Genomic DNA, 19,165 nt, shown 5'->3' with positions numbered 1-19,165 from the left:
GGCGCAGCGGCCATGGCACACGCGACCAGCCGCTCTGCGGCATGTGGGATCCTCCCAGACCGGGGCACGAACCCGTGTCCCCTGCATCGGCAGGCGGACTCTCAACCACTGCGCCACCAGGGAAGCCCCCTCACTGGGCTTTCGATCCCATTACTCCCCCGAAACTGCTCTCCTCAAGGTCACAACCTCTGCCTTGTCAAATCCAGTGGCCAGGCCTCAGTCCTCGGTGTATTCAACTTAGCAGAACCTGACACAGTGGATCACTCCCTCCTCCTCCAAACACCTTCTCCCCTTGGTCTCCAGAACTCTGTGGTTTCGAGTTTTCCTCCTTCCTCACTGGCCTCTCCTGTTTGCTTTGCTGGCTTTCTCCTCCTTCCTGACCTCTAAATGTTGAAGTTCTCCTTAGAGGCTTAGACCTTAGTCCTTGTATATTCTCTATCCCTAAGTGAGCTCTTCTCAAATTTGTATCTTTAGCCCTAAGCTTTTCATTGAGTTCTAGACATGAATATCAACTTCCTGTTCAACATCTCTGCTTGGATGTCTAAAATGCAGCTCTCGGGAATTCCCTGGCGGTCCAGTGGTTAGGACTTGGTGCTTTCACTGATGAGGGCCTGGGTTCAATCTCTGGTTGGGCCAAAAAAAAAAAATTGCAGCTCTCTTCATTTGTCATAATCAGAGCTTTTCCTTCTCCCCACTGATCCCTCTATCCTCCGAGATCCTTCATCTAACATATCACAGTACCATTCACCCAGCTGTTAAAGCAGAACATTTAGAAGTTGTCTTTTATTATTCTCTTTTCCTCATATATCATATCCAGTCCTTCACATGTGCCGTGTGCTTTATATTAAAAATGTACCCAGGAGCTTTGCTCAGGTGTGGGTCTGGACCCTTGCGTAGTCTCGATGTGCAACCGATCCCGGGTTAAGATGGAGCAGGGAGCCAAGGGCCTGAGCCGGTGCCATGTGGCTCCACACTAGTTCACAGAGGAGACTGAGGAGTCAATGTCCATCTTGGACGTGTCTTCATCTCCTGGAAGCAGTGGAGTGCACACCTCTTGGAACCTTGGCCCATCAGGTTTTCAACACGTCCCTCAGTGCACAGAGCTGGAGAGGATCCCCTTGGTCTCTGCTGAGGCACCCAGGCAGAATGCCAGTGATATGGGACCACAGTTCAGTATGTTGCTGCCTGACCGTGGTGTGAGGCCCCAAGTGACTTTCACTCCTTCCCAGATGATTTACTCAGGGAATGTCTCCTTCCCAGCCAGGAATGATGCTTTTCCAGGGGCCCCAAGCAATGCCCTTAGGAGAGCCCAGTATTCCAGGGGCCACGACCTTTGGTGGGAATCTAAGGATGCCCTCCAGTGGGCCACCAGTCTCACCTGCCAGTGGAATCCCAATGATGTCCCACATCAGAATGCGAATAATGCCTTATTCTGGCCTCCCAACAGTAACTTCTAACAGAGACCCTTAAACACCTAAAACATTATTGTGTCCAACCGTGCCTTCCACTGAGGCCCAGGCAATGCTCCCCTCTTTGGCTCAGATGTTGCAGTCTAGAAACCCCACAACTTAGGGATGCCCCCAGCTGGATCCCATTATTGCTGGCTTTGGAATCCCAGGACTCTTTTGTGAGCCAGCCAGTCTCCCAGGAAGACCCCTTCCTACCTAAGTAGTCTTTACCTGCTCCACGGAGAGCAGAGCATTATTCCGGGGCCCAGGAAAGGGCTCCCAGGAGGAGATCCCCAGCTTCAAGGCCTTACCGCTGCAACTGTGAGAACTGTGAAAAAGCTTATCCTAAGGGCTCCCACCTTGTGAGTCACCAACGCAAACGCACAGGTGAAAGGCCCTGTAAATGCATGTGGGAAGCCTGTACTTGGCCCTTCTTCCGATCTAATGAACTTGGAAGACATACTCGGATACACACCAAATACCGACCACATAAATGTGATCAGTGCGGCTGACAGTTCATGAGATCTGACCATCTCAGGCAACACCAAAGGACTCATATGTGAGTGCCAACATCCCCAGACCCACCGGCTGACAATGGACATATGGCTGGTCCTCCTCCTGCTCCTGGTCTTTAGGTCAATCTGCTCTTCCCCTCATTTTGACCTTTCCGCTCAGATCCTGCCTGCCTCTGACCAGCTAGTCTCTTTGGTAGGTGTAGGCTTTGATGAAGACAGAAAGATTATGAGGCAGTGTTGAAGCTCATGTGATCTCTGGATCTAGTCAGAGCTCAAAAACTGTCTTGGATGTCCACACATCTCTGGGGCCACCTACTTTTGTGCCAAGTTCAGTCACATGGGAAGATGGAGCAAAGTAGAGATTGGGAGCTTTATAAAAAGCTCTTTATCTTACGTCATTCCCCGCTTGAAACCCCTTAGCGACTCTCCTTTGCCTGCTGCATAAAATCCAACTTCCTTATCTTGGTCTTTGACAGTTTCCAGAGCCAAGACTATGTTCAAATCCTAAATTTGCCACTTACTAGCTATGTGACCTTGGGAAAGGTCTTTGATCATTATGCCAGGTTCCCTGTTCTGGTAAAAGAAAAACAGTGTTGGACTGTCATGAACACATCTTATGTACAAAACCAGATTCTCTCCGGCACTCACCAGCCGCATACCCAGAGTTTGTCTCCTCCCATCATTTCCAGACTTGCATGGAATGACCCCACAGGACATGGGATCTGGTATCTCAGGTAGCCACTAGCAACCCAGGAATGTGGAAGAGTTAGTGCTCCTGGGGTAACATTTGACTAATGGGAGATGGGAGAAATCCAGGTGATAAATTCCCTCTTCTTCCCTCCCTTCCCTGAACTGGTGCAAGATACCATTTCTTCCACTGGGGAGACCTCCCAAGTAGCCAGTGGACACCGCTTTTGTGCCTCTTTGAGGCTTGTCATGAAGCAGACTCAACCTGCTATCACTTGGCATTACCTCCTGTTCTTCCTTGTGTTGAGTCCCTTTTCTTACTCTCAATGCCCTGTAATCACCCATATAAACATTGGTACTTTATTTTATTTTTTTTTTTGCGGTACGCGGGCCTCTCACTGTCGTGGCCTCTCCCGTCACGGAGCACAGGCTCCGGACATGCAGGCTCAGCGGCCATGGCTCACGGGCCCAGCTGCTCCGCGGCACGTGGGATCTTCCCGGACCGGGGCACGAACCCGTGTCCCCTGCATCGGCAGGCGGACTCTCAACCACTGCGCCACCAGGGAAGCCCAACATTGGTACTTTAAAAAATTAATTAATAAATTAATTAAAAATTAAAAAAAAATGTACCCAGTGTCTGACTTCTCACCTCTCAGCTTCTTCCCAAACCATCGTTATCTCTTGCTTGATTGTTTTCACTTCCTTTCTAACTAATCTCCCTATTTCCTCTTCACATAATCTATGTCCACACAGAGTCAACTTTTAAAAGCATAAATCAGATCATGTAACTCCCTTACCTCAAACCCTCTGTTGGCTGTCCATTACACATAGAATAAAATTCGAGGTCTTTGCTCTTTTCCTCTGGTCCCTAGAGCTCCACATGGCCTGGCCTTGCTTACCTCTCCACCTTACCCTAGGGCTCGACTCCTCGCTCTCTCCACTCCAGCCCTATGGTCTTGTTTCTGTTCCTCAGATAAGCTGAGCTCATTCCCACCTTGGGGTTGGGATCTGTGGATTCTCAGCCTGGAACGCTTCCTCCTCAAATCTTAACCTCTCTTACTTTATTCAAGCCTCTGCCCAAATGTGTTATCAGAGAGTCCGTGATCACTCTTCTTTGTCTTTCCTCATAGTACTTATCACTACCTGAAATTATATTGAAGATTTATTTGTTATATTGGCCATCTGTCATCCCTACAGATATAAACTCTATGATGGAAGGAAAGGCGAAGTCTTGGTCATTGCTGTTTCTCTGGTGCTTAGAACAGGGCCTGGCACACAGTGGGTGCTCGATGAATATTTGTTGAATGAAAAAATGTACGCACAGCAACTTCACAGGCCCCTGGGAATAAATTTGAAAATGTGAAAGCCCTGCAAAAGGCTTTCATTTTCCTATTCCCCATCCAAATTACAAACACCAAGGCCTAACTTACTTGCATGTTTATAGATAGTCTTAGTGTTTACATCAAATATTCTCTTTCTCTGTGTCTGGCTACTATGAAACTGTGATAGTACTGCTCCCCATAACTTCATATATTTTCTTTATTCTAACAGCAGGAGAAAAGCTGAGTGGTGTACAGCTGAGTCCCAGTAACCAGCAGGAGATGAAGAATAATGTGGAGAAAGTGTTACAGTTTGTAGCCTCCAAAAAGATTCGTATGCACCAGACTTCAGCTAAAGGTCAGTGCTTCATCCTGTCCATGGTAGGTGAGTACACTCATCTTTACCTGGTGATTGTCACCCTCAGAAGAACTACCTGTTATGTAGCCGAGGGTTCCAAGTAGACTCGAGTAGGATTAGGCCCACGACCTCGTATCATTTTTCCATAAAGAAAGTTATCCTCTTGGGACAGAGTGATTATCAAAATCCAAGTGCTTTGGAAACCTGGGTGAAGATAGAAGTTCTCTATTCATTTTAACTGAGTAAAGTTTTGCTTGAGTGTGTGTAGGAAGATTAACAGAAAAGAAATTATAAAATTGTGATATTAATTTTAGAATGTCTTGTTTAAGTTATCAAAAATGAAGATAGATTATGTTTTTTGAGCTTTTTGAGCCACATGGCCAGAAGAGGACACCTCTCAATCCAGTTTGAGCCCAGGCTGCAGGGAAGAAATGGTGTAGGTGTCCTCAGAAGGCACAGGCTCCCAGGTCCTCTCTGTTTCTGTAGAACTGATTTTAATCTGGTTCTGTTTCAGCTTCAGTTTCTGGACCTGATTGCCTGTGGCTCTAATGAGAATGGGGGCAGGAGGGAGCCCTCCTTTCGTGTGTTATTAGTGTTCTCTGTGTTGGGCTCATTCAGGCGGGGCAGATACTGACCATTGAGAGTGCCTGTAGAAGGTATCAATCAATCCTTTTGGAAGCCTTGCATATTTAAAAGGCTATGAAACTAAAAAATAGAATTTTACCTATTTCCTTATGTTAACCAGACCTATTATATTTTTTTCTGCCTGCATTTCTCTTTTTTTCTAGGACAAAGTTTAGAATGCCATAATATCTCAGCTCTGGTCCCCATGAGGAGTGGGCTTGGGGATCTGGCCCATTAAAGTCGGCTATTTTGAGGGAACACTGCCATTCAGGACATCATTGTCTTTTACCTGGAGAAGTGTAACAGCTTCCTAATTAGTCCCACTGCATCCATTTCTGTCCCCCTCCCCTCTGCTCTCCACACCACAGCCAGAATGATCTTTCTAAGAGTATATATGCTCACACCATTCCTGTGCATCTGAGGGCCCTTAGGAGAAAATCCAGAGTCCTTCCTCTGGCTTACCATGCCCTTTTTCTGACCTGAGCTCCAGTTCATCCTCCTCCATCTTTCACCCTCTCCCCCTGAACTCTGAGCTCTGGCTATGCTGAACTGCTTTCTGTTCCTCTTCCACAGCGTGTGCCATAGAAACATAATGTGAGTCTCATACATGACTTGAATGTGTCTAATAGCCACGGTTAAAAAAAAAAGAAAACGAAATGGTTGAAAATAATTTTAATAATATGTTTTGGGCTTCCTTGGTGGCGCAGTGGTTGAGAGTCCGCCTGCCGATGCAGGGGACGCAGGTTCATGCCCCGGTCCGGGAGGGTCCGATGCAGGGGACGCAGGTTCATGCCCCGGTCCGGGAGGATCCCGCATGCCGCGGAGCGGCTGGGCCCGTGAGCCATGGCCGCTGAGCCTGTGCTCCACGACGGGAGAGGCCACGGCAGTGAGAGGCCCGCGTGCCACTAAAAAAAAAATAATAATAATAATAATAATAATAATATGTTTTACTTAACCCAACATATCCAAAATATCATCAGCTCAACATATAATCAATGTAAAAAACTATTAATGAGACATTTTACATTCTATTTTTTTGTACTAAGTCTCATGAGATTTTTCATTCTATTTTTGTGTGTGTGCTAGGTTAGTACTACCACATTTCAGTTCAGACTACAGCTACCTTTCAAGTGCTCAATAGCCACATGTGGCTAGTGGCGCCCATACTGGATGGCGCAGTTCGGGTGTGTCGTGCTGTCTCACCTCTAGACCTTCATGCCTGCTGTTCCTTCTTCTTGGAATACTCTTTTCCTTCCCTTCCCTCATCTGATAAACCATTATTGGTCAGTCACGTCTCAGTTTAGAACTCACTTCCTCTGGGAATCCTTCCCAGAGCCCTCTAGACTAGAAAAGATGCTTCTACTCTGAGCTCCCAAAGATCCTGTACTTCTCCTCTCATATGTTATTGTACTCTGTTGTAATTGCTTTCAAATACTCTGTCTCCCTGTTGAACACAGAGAGCTTGATTGCCTTGCTTACCTGCTCACTAGCAAATACGTAGTAACTGAATGAGTCCTCAGCTCTCTGCCTCTCTCTTAGGACCTCTCGGTCTGTTCCGATCCTCAGATATCGTGGAAGGCAACCTGAAGTCTATCATGAGGCTGGTCCTGGCCTTGGCAGCTCATTTCAAACCGGGCTCCAGCAGGACAGTGAGCCAAGGACAGGACGCCAGAGCCCCTCTGCAGAGTCACCAGCCACACTGTGCCACTGCTGTGGCCCAGGGAGCAGCTGCCGCCCTAGCTGATGTGTGTCACGACATGTCACGGTCAGGGCGGGATGTCTTTCGATACAGACAGAGGTAAGGATGGAAATCTGGGGATGGGAACTCAACCCACTCTGATATTTCTTCCCTTAAATGGTATAGTGCAGTAAATGGAAATATCACCTAAACAGCCCACATTGCAGAAAAGAGCATGGAGTGGAGGTTGGAGAGGGCGCGCCAAAAGAGAAAAAAGGTCCTTTCGTTTAGAGATGTTTATTTTGCCTTTAGTAGAAAGCAAAGGAATCATATATGTAATTTTTTGCTTTGGTGTGCAGAGTTTTGTTTTATTTTTTAAAATATTCATTCATTTATTTATTTGGCTGCATCTGGTCTTAGTTGCGGCATGCAGGATCTTTTAGTTGCGGCGCGCGGACTCTTGGTCGCAGCCCGCAGGCTTCTCTCTAGTTGTGGCATGCAGGCTCTAGAGCGCATGGACTTAGTTGCCTCGCGGCATGTGTGATCTTAGTTCCCTGACCAGGAATCGAACCCATGTCCCCTAAATTGGAAGGCGGATTCTTTTTTTTTTTTTTTTGCGTTATGCGGGCCTCTCACTGCCGTGGCCTCTCCCGTTGCAGAGCACAGGTTCCAGACGCGCAGGCCCAGCAGCCATGGCTCACAGGCCCAGCCGCTCTGCGGCATGTGGGATCTTCCCGGACTGGGGCATGAACCCATGTCCCCTGCATTGGCAGGCGGACTCTCAACCACTGCGCCACCAGGGAAGCCCTGGAAGGCGGATTCTTAACCACTGGACCAATCAGGGAAGTCCCCAGAGTTTTAAATATATGCCTTTGGCACAGTGTGTTTTCTGCACTGGGAGATGTATGTGGCAGCAACATCCCGATTCATCCCTGAGTCTCCCCCTGGAGTGTATCCTAAAGGGTGGGCTGTCCTAGAGAGTCATGGCAGGAAACGCTTTGTGGGTTGTGCGTCTGCTGAGAGGGAACACGACTCTGAGGTGTTGCAGAGATTGGTGAAATTACTGGTTTTTTGCATCTACCTTTCTTACTAGGTTTCAAGTGTCCCTTTTAAGGCAGGGGCTTTGCCTTATTCATCTTTTTTCCCATAGTGCTCCCAAAGTGGTGTCTGTCAGTACTTGTTGGGTTGACCTGAAGGACTGACACCTTCTCCTTTGCTGGTGCCCTCTGCCTTTAGGAACAGCAGCATGGATGAGGAGATTGAGAATCCATGCTGGAGCGTGCGAGCCCTGGTGCAGCAGTATGAAGGGCAGCAAAGGTCCCCGTCTGAATCCAGCTGCTCCAGGTAACTATGGCCTCAGATTCTTCACCACTACAGTCCTCCCAAAGAGCTGAATCGTGGGGATTCTCAGGGCTGTCAGCTTCAGGTAGTAATGCAACAGGCAATAAGGCACTGAAGCCCTTTTTCTTTCCCTCAGTTTATGTTTGGCTTTAAAGGGGTAGCCCTCAGCACGGTCTGTGGTTTTGTGCTGACAGGAGGGTAGGCTGGGATGCTTGTGAATTTCCTACGTATCAGTGCCAGTGCTTCGCTGTGTCCACGTGGGGGCATGACTGGGACCTGCTAGGGCCCAGGCCGATGGTTCTGATATTTGCATATCAGCTGCCAGTGTTTGTGAGAGCCAATTCCATTGCACTGTCTTTGTGCCTGAGTCTGACTCTTAAGTTATGGCCTGAGAAGGCTGTATAAAGCTCATAGCAAGAGAAAATGAGCAGAGTTGTCGTAGAGCCTTTAGAATGTTCCCAGCTTTCACTTACAGGGCTGGGAATTGTGGCCTATTAGTACACATTTGAGTGGGCTAACAATGTGTGTGACTCTAGCTGAAAAATGTTGTCTATATCCCTTAGAGCCAAATGCAGAGACCAAAACAGGACACAGTGCTCTAATAAAAGCCTGATCAATGCCAAATATAGTGGCAGAAAAAAATTACTTTCCTGGCTCGTGTAAATCATGCTCCTATAAACACATCCCCAGATCATGTTAGCTTATTTACTAACTTCATTTCATTGCTGAATTATATTTAATTTATGCTCTTATAACCTTTTCTCTCTTACCTCAACCCAGGGTTAGTCTGTTCTAGTTAAGCCTAATTGTTCTTTGTCTAATATGTATGTATTTTATGTGTTTGTTTTCTTCCTCCTATTTCTTTTCCTAATAAAATTCCACCTTAGTTTGATAGACCATTTTCTAATTTGCTGAGGTCACATGGAATTCTTTCCATCATTTTAATATACTGGTAACCTTGCTCGACTTTAATTTTCACATTTAATAGTTGTGGTTTTTTATTTTTAAAATTCACATGTCATTAAATTAACCATTAATCATTTTAAAGTGTACAATTCAGTGGTATGTAGTACCTTCATTAATATTGTGCAAGCATCACTTCTATCCAGTCCAAAGAGATTTTCATCACCCCAAAAGGAAACCTTGCACCCATTAAGCAATAGATGTGCTTTTACTGAGACTCTAAACCATTTCTTCCTTGCTTGCTGCTTGGACTATCACTTGGTACAGAATCAAAGAATATTTCATTGTATAATGAGATCTGTTGCTTCCTGCATGGCTTCAGGCCTTTTACTTTTCTGTGCCTGATAGTGCTTGCCAGAGTTAGAGAGAGAAAAAAAGAGTCTGGATTTTTCCCTGAGAGCACCTGCTTTCCTCCTGTCTGGCAGAATTCAGACTGGGAGCAGGGGTATGAGACCGTGTGAATTAGGGGCCATTGGAAATCAGGCTTCAGTGGGCCGACAGTGACAGTTTTCTAGGCGAGGGGTCAGAGAATAGTTTGCTTTCCTCTTTCTCTCCTTCCTGATTTGGTCGTTTTCTTCTAAGCCGACCTCTCACTCACTTCTTTGGGATGCTCAGGCAGCACGCTGGGACCCAGAAAGCTCTGGCACATTCTGCCCCATTCCCCCACCACCACTCAGGGCGAGTCCACCTAATGTCTAAGTGATCCATGAAGGCCAGGAGATCCCTGGTATGTGATTCAGAACGGGGAGTGGTTCAGGAGGTAGGAAAGATAGGCCCTTATGTCCAATCCCCTCCCCCTGCTCCTTGAGAGACATCCTGGCAAAGCCCTGCCCGACTGCCCGCCTGTTGCTTCGTAGACCTGTAGACCTCAGGCCAGCCTCTCACCATATCCAAGCAAAACGATCCTTAGTTGGGAAAAAAAGAACACATGAAACGCCCGAGGGGACGGTGCGGGGAGACAGGCGTTCGGCGGGTTTCCGGGGGAGACCCCTCCCACGAGGAGCCGGGTTAGACCCACCCCCGACCTCCGTGCCCACGAAGGCAGGGTTCAGAGAGGAGAAGGCACCGCTATCAGTTCTGGGCTTCTCGAGACCGGGACCACAGACCCCTCCCTCTGCGGACCCGCGGCCTCTCCGGTGCCTCGCCAGGGGCTCCCGCTGGGCCCCGCAGCCCCGCCCCGCTCTGCCCCGAGCTCAGTCGGCCGGCCGAGCGCCAGCCTGGGTCCGAGCCCGGCGCTGCCTGGCCGCAAGTGACAGCCTGGGAAGCGGGGGAGGGCGTCGGGAGGGTGGGACCGGGGAGGCGGTGCGGAGCTGGGATCGCCGCCCGCTCGCCGCTCGCCGCCCGCCGCGCCCCCGGGACTCCACCGCGCGCCGGAGCTGCGGGCAGCCTTTCTCCGGTGGGTCGGAGATGGGTTGAAATGCCTGCGTCCGGGGGCACGCCCGGAGCCGCGCGGCCGCGGAGACCACGATGCCGCTGCCGGGGACCCGCAGCCTGCGAGGGGAGGCGGCTTCCGCCGAGGCCGGGCTGCTGCAGTGTCTGAGCTGCCGGGACAGCGCGCCTCAGAGCCGGGCGCATCCCCGTCCCTGGGGCCGAGACGCCTGCTTCTCTGTCCTCCCTCCTCCCTCTCGGGACCGGGGCGAGCGGCTCTGGTAGTTGGCCTGTCCGTGGAGTCGTTCTTCGGGCCCCAGCGCGGGGAGACATGCCCGAATTGGGGAGCGCTGTGACTTTCAGCCTCCCACTTCACCCCGGGAAGCCGACTTGCTGAAGCCGGAGCCACGAGGGGGACCATGGGAGGGACGCAAGTCAAATGGTGAGGTGAAGCCACTTTGGCTTTGGAGGTGGGGGGCGTGGGTGGCAGCAGGGCCAGGACTGGAGGATGCTGTTGGCCAGAGACAGGCGGGGATCGGTGGGGGCGCTATATTGGGGAGAACAGGCTGCTGGCCTGGGATTATCACTGTAAAATACAGTGGGTTTAGGAAGCTGCAACCAGCATAGGGGAAGGAGTGGACCTTGACCCTGTCTGGTCTCTACTGAAGGAGGCACTTCAGGACGGAACAGAACTCATATTGCCCAGTACCCGTTTTTTAAAAAAAATTGATTTGACTCTAATTTGAAGGTAGCTTTTCTGGGAGATTGTTTGTCTGGTAAGATTGGAGAGATGTTAGACCTGTGGGAATTAATAATGTATCAGTCGGACCCAGTTTGTAATCACTTGTTCCTTGACTTGACAGGATTATGATGGCAAGTAGGAAAATACTTGTTTATAAAATAGGGTTTTAAAGCTAACCAGGGAGAGCCTAAATCATATAATTAATTAGCATTAAAATACTTTTGTCTGACTTGAGGCAGAGGATTTAGCGTACCATCCTCATCCGTGAGGTTCTTCTTGGGGAGGCGTCAAGATGACATGTGCCTCAGGATTTTTCTTTCTCAGATCCTTTACCTTTTGACTTAGCCAGTTAGTTTCATGGTTTTACCTCTCCGTGGCCTCACACACTGGCAGCCCCAATTCAAGAAAGAGAAATGTTGTTTTCCTTTGGCTGCTCTGCCACTCCCCCAGTGGGGTTGGATATGCAGACATCCGCCTCTTTCTGCCCTTATATGGGAGACAGCTCACTTAGGAGGGAGCCAGTGGAGCTGAGCATGCGTCTCTGCTTTTAGGAAAGCGTTTTTCTGCCTGCATCCTAGGTTCACACCACCCCTCCCCCCCCACCCCCTTCGTCTCACACATACCCACATTTAGTGGTCCAGCTAAATGCAGGCAAGGGAACATGTCAGCCATAACACCTTGTCAGCTGAGAAAGTGTTGTCTTATCATTTCTCAAAGAGGAGCAGCTGGTGCAGACCTCTTTCTGCACTTGGATCCCCATTTCTATAAGAAGGCAGATGCTGAGGCCTGAAGAGTCATAAATCTGTTCTTCTTATGAATGACATAGTACCCTTAGACTAATGCTAATGCATGTTGGCCTGGAAGTCAGATTGCCTAAGTGGTGAAAGATGGATAAGAGAGTTCTGTAAAGCAATTACCTTTTCTAAATACCACTTCTTGCCTCTCTCCACCCATCTTGCCTGTTTGGGTTGTAGATCTATAGATATGATTAAGCGACTTTTTTTAATTTGAAGAAGCAAAAAACTAAAAATTTTTCTGTGGTTCTAATAAAGATGAGGGTGTGTTACTGGTTGAGGTCATTTCCACCAAAGCCCAAAACTCTGGACGACGAGGAGGTTGAGACACTAGTCCTCAGGCTGCTTCAGAGATTTTTGAAATCTCTTGCTAACTCCACTGTGCTTGGCTCTTGTTTTTAGTGGTTTCTAGGAAGATGAAATGTTAACTCCTGATCGTGTCTGGGAGGATTAGCCTGGGAGACTTCAGGGGCACATTAAGTGGGTCAATGAATCCAAGACACTTTCACTGTTGTCTGGGTGATGGATTTGGAAAGAATTCCTGAGAGGGGGCTGGGTCTGCAGACCCCACAACCCCTGAGATTGTTTCAGTGCTGATGTTCTCAAGGTGTGGTGCAAAGAAAGATGGCTCTTCAGATGGAAGCATCAGCCACATTCCCATCGTGTCCTGTAGATTTGCTTCTGGAGATTTAAAATTCTGCTTCCCTAAAAATGCAAACAGTTCCTTCCAAGGCTAGTAGTTATACTAGAATTTAAGAATTGTTGCAAGGTTTCTGATGACAATTTGAAAATAGTGTGGCAGAGATATGAATAACTCCTTGATAGCAGTAAATCAAGTAAACCTTTACCATCCCCTAGCAGGTCTTTTCCCCTTTTAGCATATTATCCTCTTCTGTATCGTGTCCTAGCTTTGTTGATATGTCACTGCTCCTTTGCCCAGCCTGGCACTGTCCACACTACAGCATTTTCTCCCCTCTGAGGCACCCTCCACAACATCTCCTACTTTGGGATCAGCCCAGAGCTTATCTGCCATGATTACTCTGCTGGTATTGCATGTGTCAGTGAAAGATCAACGTATTGGAAATAGATTTTCCTTCCAGCTCCCAAAGCTACTAAAACACATACTACATCAGCCCCTGAACTTGGGCCCAGGGATGATGGTGGAGGAGGTGGTGGTTAAGTAAAAAACAAAAAGCCAAACCAAACAAAACTTAAGAGTTCTTTAAAATGCTAGATTATCCATCCTTCTGGTAAATCTCTTCTCAGTGAGCTAGGCTTAAAGGCAGCCTTGTTGTGGAAAGGACTTCCTGGGACTGGGTCATTCATTCATTCAATATTCATTTAACAAGCTCATCATTCATTCAACAAACATTTGTTCTTGCTGTGGGCCAGGCACCATGTCAGGCAGTAGGAGTTAGATGAATAAGAACACATTTCTGGGATAAATTAGGAAAGCTGGCTTCTAAACAACGGTTCGCAATAATTGTTTCTCTTTCTTTTCCTTCGGTCACAGCCTGACTTCCCCCAGTCCTATCCACAGTGCAAAGAGCGACTCCATTATAACCCAGTCGGAGGAGAAGGCAGATTTCGTGATTATTCCCTCTGAAGGAATAGAGAACAAAACAGGTACTATTTCTCAGCCTGCCTGGGTTGGCTCAAGGAACAGCTTCAAGAGTCTGGGGGTCCTGACTGTCTCCTTGGCCTTCTCCCTCCATATTCTGTGCATGCAGGGTCCACTCTAGAGAGCTCTAATGCTTTGTAGCCAGTGAATGTTGTATCCTCTCATAGATTGTCACTTCTGATGTCCTAGCTGTCAAATATCCTGCAGCAATGTAGACAGGCTGTTCATTAACCGGCTACCTATGAGTTAGGAGATGACTTTGAAACAGGCAGAAGCCTACTCAAATTAACAGTTTTTATTATTTCTGTGTTATGCAAATAATTTCAGTGCTTCTCTAACTTAAATTGGGGCCAGGAATATATAGTAGGAGGTGAGGCGTCTGTGAGAACATACAGCACAGAGCAGGTCTGCGTCATGTTTGGTTTAAAGGCTACAGAAAGAACCACAGAGTTCCCTTTGCGTAGACTTCTTCCTCTGTCTTGGTCGATCTTTTTCTTACATTAAACACAGAGGAAAGCATGGAAGAAGCAAAGCACAAGACTTAGAGTTTTATTTGCCTGTAAGGGATATAATGAAACTGAAGCCCTCTGAAGGAAAACTGGAATTAAATTCTTCCTTATTCCATTTCCCATCTAGCCCTGGCGTTAGTACTAAAAAGTCAGTCTTATTCCTGAGTCAGAAATTCCTGGCACCTTGGGGAGGGAGAGGGAGGCCTTTACAGAGTGCTTGCTCTAAACCAGCTACCACGGGCCCTGCACATAGGTTACGTCATTTAGTCGCACAACAACCCAGAGGGATTATACTTATCATATTCATTCTTATGAATGAAATCAGAGCAAAGAGACTGTAAAGATAGGGAAATAAAACCAGAGAGAGAGAGAGAGAGAGAGAGAGATGAAACACTTTGTACAAGTATGGTATGTTTCCTTTGTGACTCACACAATGTTATATGTGAAAGGGGTTCAGTCATAGCACAACGGTCAAAGGAATTTGAGTTGAGGTCTTCCCTCTGAAGCTCCAGAGCAACCAACAGGAATTTTGTTTTCATTGCCTCTGACAGCTTCCCTCTTTGTAGCTGGCAGGATCAAGCTCTAGGAATCCCAATTCTAGAGAATTAAGAGTAAAATCTGTCCCATACCAAGATTCCCAGGGAGTCTTATTGCTTCCTTAAGGTTCGAAAGAGGATGGATCTCCCCAACAGAGTAAGCGTCACTCCCGTGAGCCTGGAGTCAGTCAATGGCCAGTTCTTTCTGTCTCACAACCCCACCTGGTGGAGAGTCCAATCTGTGCAGTGAGAGCAGGTTCAGCAGGCAGGTGACCTGGCCCTGTGAACACGCAGGACTGTGACTGCTTTGTGCCTGCAACTCAGTTTTCTTCAACATGAACTGTACTCCCTCCTTTCCTCTTGTAGAGGAGACAGACTCTCCATTATCCCGGGACTGGAGACCAGGCAGCCCCCGGCCCTATCTGGAGACTTCATGGGAAGAACAGCTGTTGGAACAGCAAGAACATTTGGAAAAAGAAATGGAGGAAGCCAAGAAAATGATATCAGGATTACAGGTAGCTCTTTCCCTCGTAGTTTGTCTTTGGTGCACCAATTTTTTTCTTTTTTTTTTTTCTTGGCTGCGCTGCACGGCTTGTGGGATCTTAGTTCCCCGACCAGGAATTGAACCCTGGCCATGGCAGTGAAAGCGCCAAATCCTAACCGCTGGACCACCAGGGAATTCCCGCATCAATTGTTTATTATTTTTAAGTCACTAGGATCAGTTGAAAGTAAACTGACTCAGTTATGTATGAGGTCAGAATTGGGGAGTTTACATAGAGGGAGTAGTGCATGAAGAGCAGAAAATCCCTTACAAGTGAGTATGCTTCAATGGGCCTCAGGGACTCTTGTTGACAGCATAGCTGTTAGGAGTTCTGCGAGCATGGGAGCCATATCCACCGTTACCAAACATCTACTCTGGCTCTCTGCTTTGTGGGTGGGTTTCTCCCCTGCTGCAGCCACAGACCTGCAATGGCAGCTTTCACCAAAGAATGGCATTGTGAAGAGTCAGGATTCTCTCCTAGGAATTCACCATCAGGAAGGCTGTAAATGCCAGTAATGCTGCAGGTCTCTGCCTGGTCTAGCTAAGGGATTTAGCTCACTCTTAGTGCATTTGTAAGTGGACGCCAAGGCATAATGATCAGGTAGAAGAGCAACAAAGCCCTTCAGTTTTTCCTATACCTTCTGTGCCAGCAAATCTCCCCCAGAGGCCAACTGACCCACTTGACTTAGTTCCTACCCTGAATGACCCCCCTCAATCCTCCGTCCTTGTGTGTCTGTCCCTGTTTGAGGGGGCCCTTATAGTGTTCTGATGACCCTGAAATTGCCTAGGAATATTCCTTTCTGTTTGTGCTGGGAACTGCACTGCTTCTGAATTGTCAAATATTTATGGACACGTAAACAAAGCCCACATTATGTGAGTGGCTCTGGCAGCCCGCAGGCGGTGGAGGGCCTACTCCCGGCCAGCCAGCAACAGGGTGGGGACACAAAGTGTTCCTAAAGAAAAAGGGAGATTCGTGCAGTGGTAAAATAATTTGCATAATGTAGGCCCCAGGAGCCGAGAGGGGTTGGAGGAATGTTTACTGCCTAAACATTCGCAAGGAGGTTGTTGCTCTTCCCTCATTTGCTCTGTATTTTGAAATGTCTGCCTTTTAGTTCCCTTCTCTGTCCCTCCAATAAGGAATGGTTTGGTTAATGGAATGGTTTTTTTGTGCTGTCCTTTAATAGGAAGGAGTAAAGCATGGAGAATTTTGGGATTGTACTCAACCAGGTTTTTCCCAGGGTAATTTCGTTGTATGAACAGAGATATCCATCAATTTGGTTTTCAGTTTGGTTTGCATTTTTCAGTCTGGGAGAAATCCCATAGCGGATTAGACAGAAAAAGAAGAGAATCAACAGGCAGAAAGTCAGCATCCTAATAGTGCCTGCAAACAGGAGTTTTAATTCACAGCCACAGGATCACAATGAGAATTCAGTTCCATTACAGAATACAATGGGGCTCACAGCATCCACTGGGCTTCTTAACTCTTTCAGTGATGAACAAGTTGCATGCTGAGCCACGTCCAGGATTTCTGACTTGTTAGTGTACGTTATTAGGGCTGGGTGAACACTTTGCCCTTAGAGTCCGTATTTCTGTAGTGTCGTTCTCCCCAGGTCCCTGCCACAACTCCATGGGATAACCAAATTCATTCGCTTGGCTAAAATTGTATTATTAATTAGTACTTGGTAGACTTGGTAGTGGCTGGATCTTAAAATGATTTTATATACCAACACTTATGATGTGATTTATGTTATATTTATTGAAACAAGGTTTAACCTCTGTATCTCTTCTCTTTGGATTGGATTGAGAAAAAATCCTGATACAAAATGGTGCTCGATTTTTAAACCTTTCACTGAGCCCGTAGGTCTTGTACCTACCTGCAGGGGTAGATCCAAGTTTTGTGGGTCCTAAAGTATACCATTTGGGGGGCCTTCTTTAAGAATTAAGATTACAGATTATGACTACAATGTTAGCTATAGGACCCTGGGAGGGGCAGGACTGGGAAGGCGCCCTGAGCTTCCTTAGCCTCAGGGTAAATCTGCATCACCTGCCACCCCACCGCCAATATTCTAATGAAAACAAAGCCTGGTGTGAGGCCTTGAAATAAATACGGACACCTTTCTGCAAATACGTTTTCCTTCTTATTCTATCCAGGTTGCCCTAGGGAGCAAAAATGAAGAATTATTAAATCAAACAAGAATCAAACAAACCCAAGTCCAAGCTCTAAATGTATTCCAAATAATTCCTTATAATAAACTTTTCTATGCCAGGATAATTGTACACTGTTTTTAGTTCACTTTCCAGCTGGTAAAATTCAGTTTGAACTGCTCTGGTTTGAAATGTCACTTCTGAAAGGAAAGTTTATTTTTAGAATTTTTTTCTGGGGCCAAGGAGCCTTGGAGCAGAGGATTCAGGTGTATCCAGAGAGGTGAAAGAGGCCTGGACCACCGGCCGGACAAAAGCACTCCAGACAGATTCAAGATGAGCAGTTGGAAGTATCTAAGGGTCCACAGTTACCAGGGAGATTTCTAGAGGAAGCCCAGTTGTCGTTTCATTTTGGGATGAGCTTACCAAGGCCAACTCTAGACTCCATCATCTGATGGGAGTTAAGTTTCTTTCTGCCTTTGTGGTTGTCCAGGCCTTACTGCTCAATGGATCCTTACCCGAAGATGAACAGGAGAGGCCCTTGGCCCTCTGTGAACCAGGAGTCAATCCCGAGGAACAATTGGTGAGCTCCTTCTTTTGTGACTGGACACTGAATAATCTGGTTTGAGTGTTTGATTTATTTTTAGCATTGGACACTCATCTGTGCCCTCTTAAAATGCTCTCTTCCCTGACTTCAACTCTTCTGGTTTTCCTCATATATGTTTGACTACTCTTCCTTTCTCCCACAAATATTTATTGTGTGCTGACTGTGTCCCAGACAATGTTTCAAAGAGCCAGAGACACCTGAAGGACAGATCAGACCTCAGACCCTCTCCTCGTGAAGTCTACATTCAGGTCCCTGTCAACTGATAAAAAAAATATGCACAACCTGAAAGTCAAGACTTATGTTTCATTCGGTGAGGACTTAAGGACAAAACTGAGGACTTAAGCCCAGGACACAGCATCTCAGATAACTCTGAGAGACTGCTCCGAAAAGGAAGGGGGGAAGCCAGGATATATAGGAGTTTTTGCAACAAAAACAGGTAGTCAGAACATCAAAAGATTACTCTTTTTTTTAACATCTTTATTGGAGTATAATTGCTTTACAATGGTGTGTTAGTTTCTGCTTTACAACAAAGTGAATCAGTTATACATATACATACGTTCCCATATCTCTTCCCTCTTAATAAAAGAAAACCAGGTATTTCAAGGAACATAGCGCTTTTCTATGTATGGGAAGATGCAAGAGTCTGGGCTCACTGAAGTCGTTCCTTTGATGTGCACCTCAGCTCTCTGGGGCCAGGATCCTGTGCTTTCTCGTCCTGAGTCTCCTCAGAGGTGGTTGCAGCAGTTGACTGCTAGATGCGGGCATTCTTTGTTTCCACCCTGAGTTCCCTCAGGGCTCACGCCCGGGCTGTGGCTTGATGGCTGTCTTTATTTATTGATTTGGCAGGTGGCATTCTTAGTTCACATCCCCTTTGAAGCTTCTCTTTTTCTGCCTGTGCCTTAAAAGTTGCTGCTCCTCAGGGTTCCACTCTGGGCTCTGTTCTGTCTTGTCCATTCACCTGGGTAATACCTGCTGCCATGGCTTCACTTGCTTCCCACCTGTCTCATATGTTGCCTCTCAAATATTTATTTCTAGCCTAGCTCTCTCCATGGAGTTCTACATTTATAAATGTAACATGCACCTGCCTGTTGATTATCTCCACTCTATGCCCCATAAGCATCTCCATTTCAGCGAGTCCTAAATTAAATACCTTTCTCTTCTCTCCCCACCCCCAAAACGACTTGTCTTTTAGGTTTCTGTTCTTTATCACTATCCATCTACCCAAATACCCAAAACAAATCTGAATCTCGTCCTGGAATCCTTTGCGGCCCTTCCCTCTATATCCAGTTAGTCACCAAGTTTTTCAGTATACTTTTTTTTTTTTTTTTTTTTTTTTTTTTTTGGCGGTACGCGGGCCTCTCACTGCTGTGGC

The 19,165-nt window shown here is 47.1% G+C and overlaps 1 protein-coding gene and 1 pseudogene across 4 annotated transcripts in view; both read left to right on the top strand.

Moving 5' to 3' along the window:
* Positions 1–19,165, top strand: part of DIXDC1 (DIX domain containing 1) — a 66,840-nt gene that overhangs the window by 22,501 nt on the left and 25,174 nt on the right. For 2 of the 4 annotated variants that reach the window (XM_028500957.2, XM_024131229.3), the window contains exons 3-8: positions 4,202–4,354; positions 6,491–6,749; positions 7,866–7,973; positions 13,351–13,463; positions 14,870–15,018; positions 17,680–17,769. In XM_028500957.2, coding sequence (XP_028356758.1) covers positions 4,202–4,354; positions 6,491–6,749; positions 7,866–7,973; positions 13,351–13,463; positions 14,870–15,018; positions 17,680–17,769 — 872 coding nt within the window. Of the gene's footprint in view, positions 1–4,201; positions 4,355–6,490; positions 6,750–7,865; positions 7,974–10,146; positions 10,744–13,350; positions 13,464–14,869; positions 15,019–17,679; positions 17,770–19,165 lie in introns of those variants that run through there. The other 2 variants (XM_007128271.3, XM_007128273.2) reach the window with 2 other exon arrangements.
* Positions 99–3,084, top strand: LOC102975740 (Krueppel-like factor 17; annotated as a pseudogene).

Source organism: Physeter macrocephalus, chromosome 16, assembly GCF_002837175.3.
Source record: "Physeter macrocephalus isolate SW-GA chromosome 16, ASM283717v5, whole genome shotgun sequence".
Classification (NCBI taxonomy): domain Eukaryota; kingdom Metazoa; phylum Chordata; class Mammalia; order Artiodactyla; family Physeteridae; genus Physeter; species Physeter macrocephalus.
Note: the sequence above shows the minus strand (reverse complement) of the source record. Positions and strands in the feature narration are given on the sequence as shown.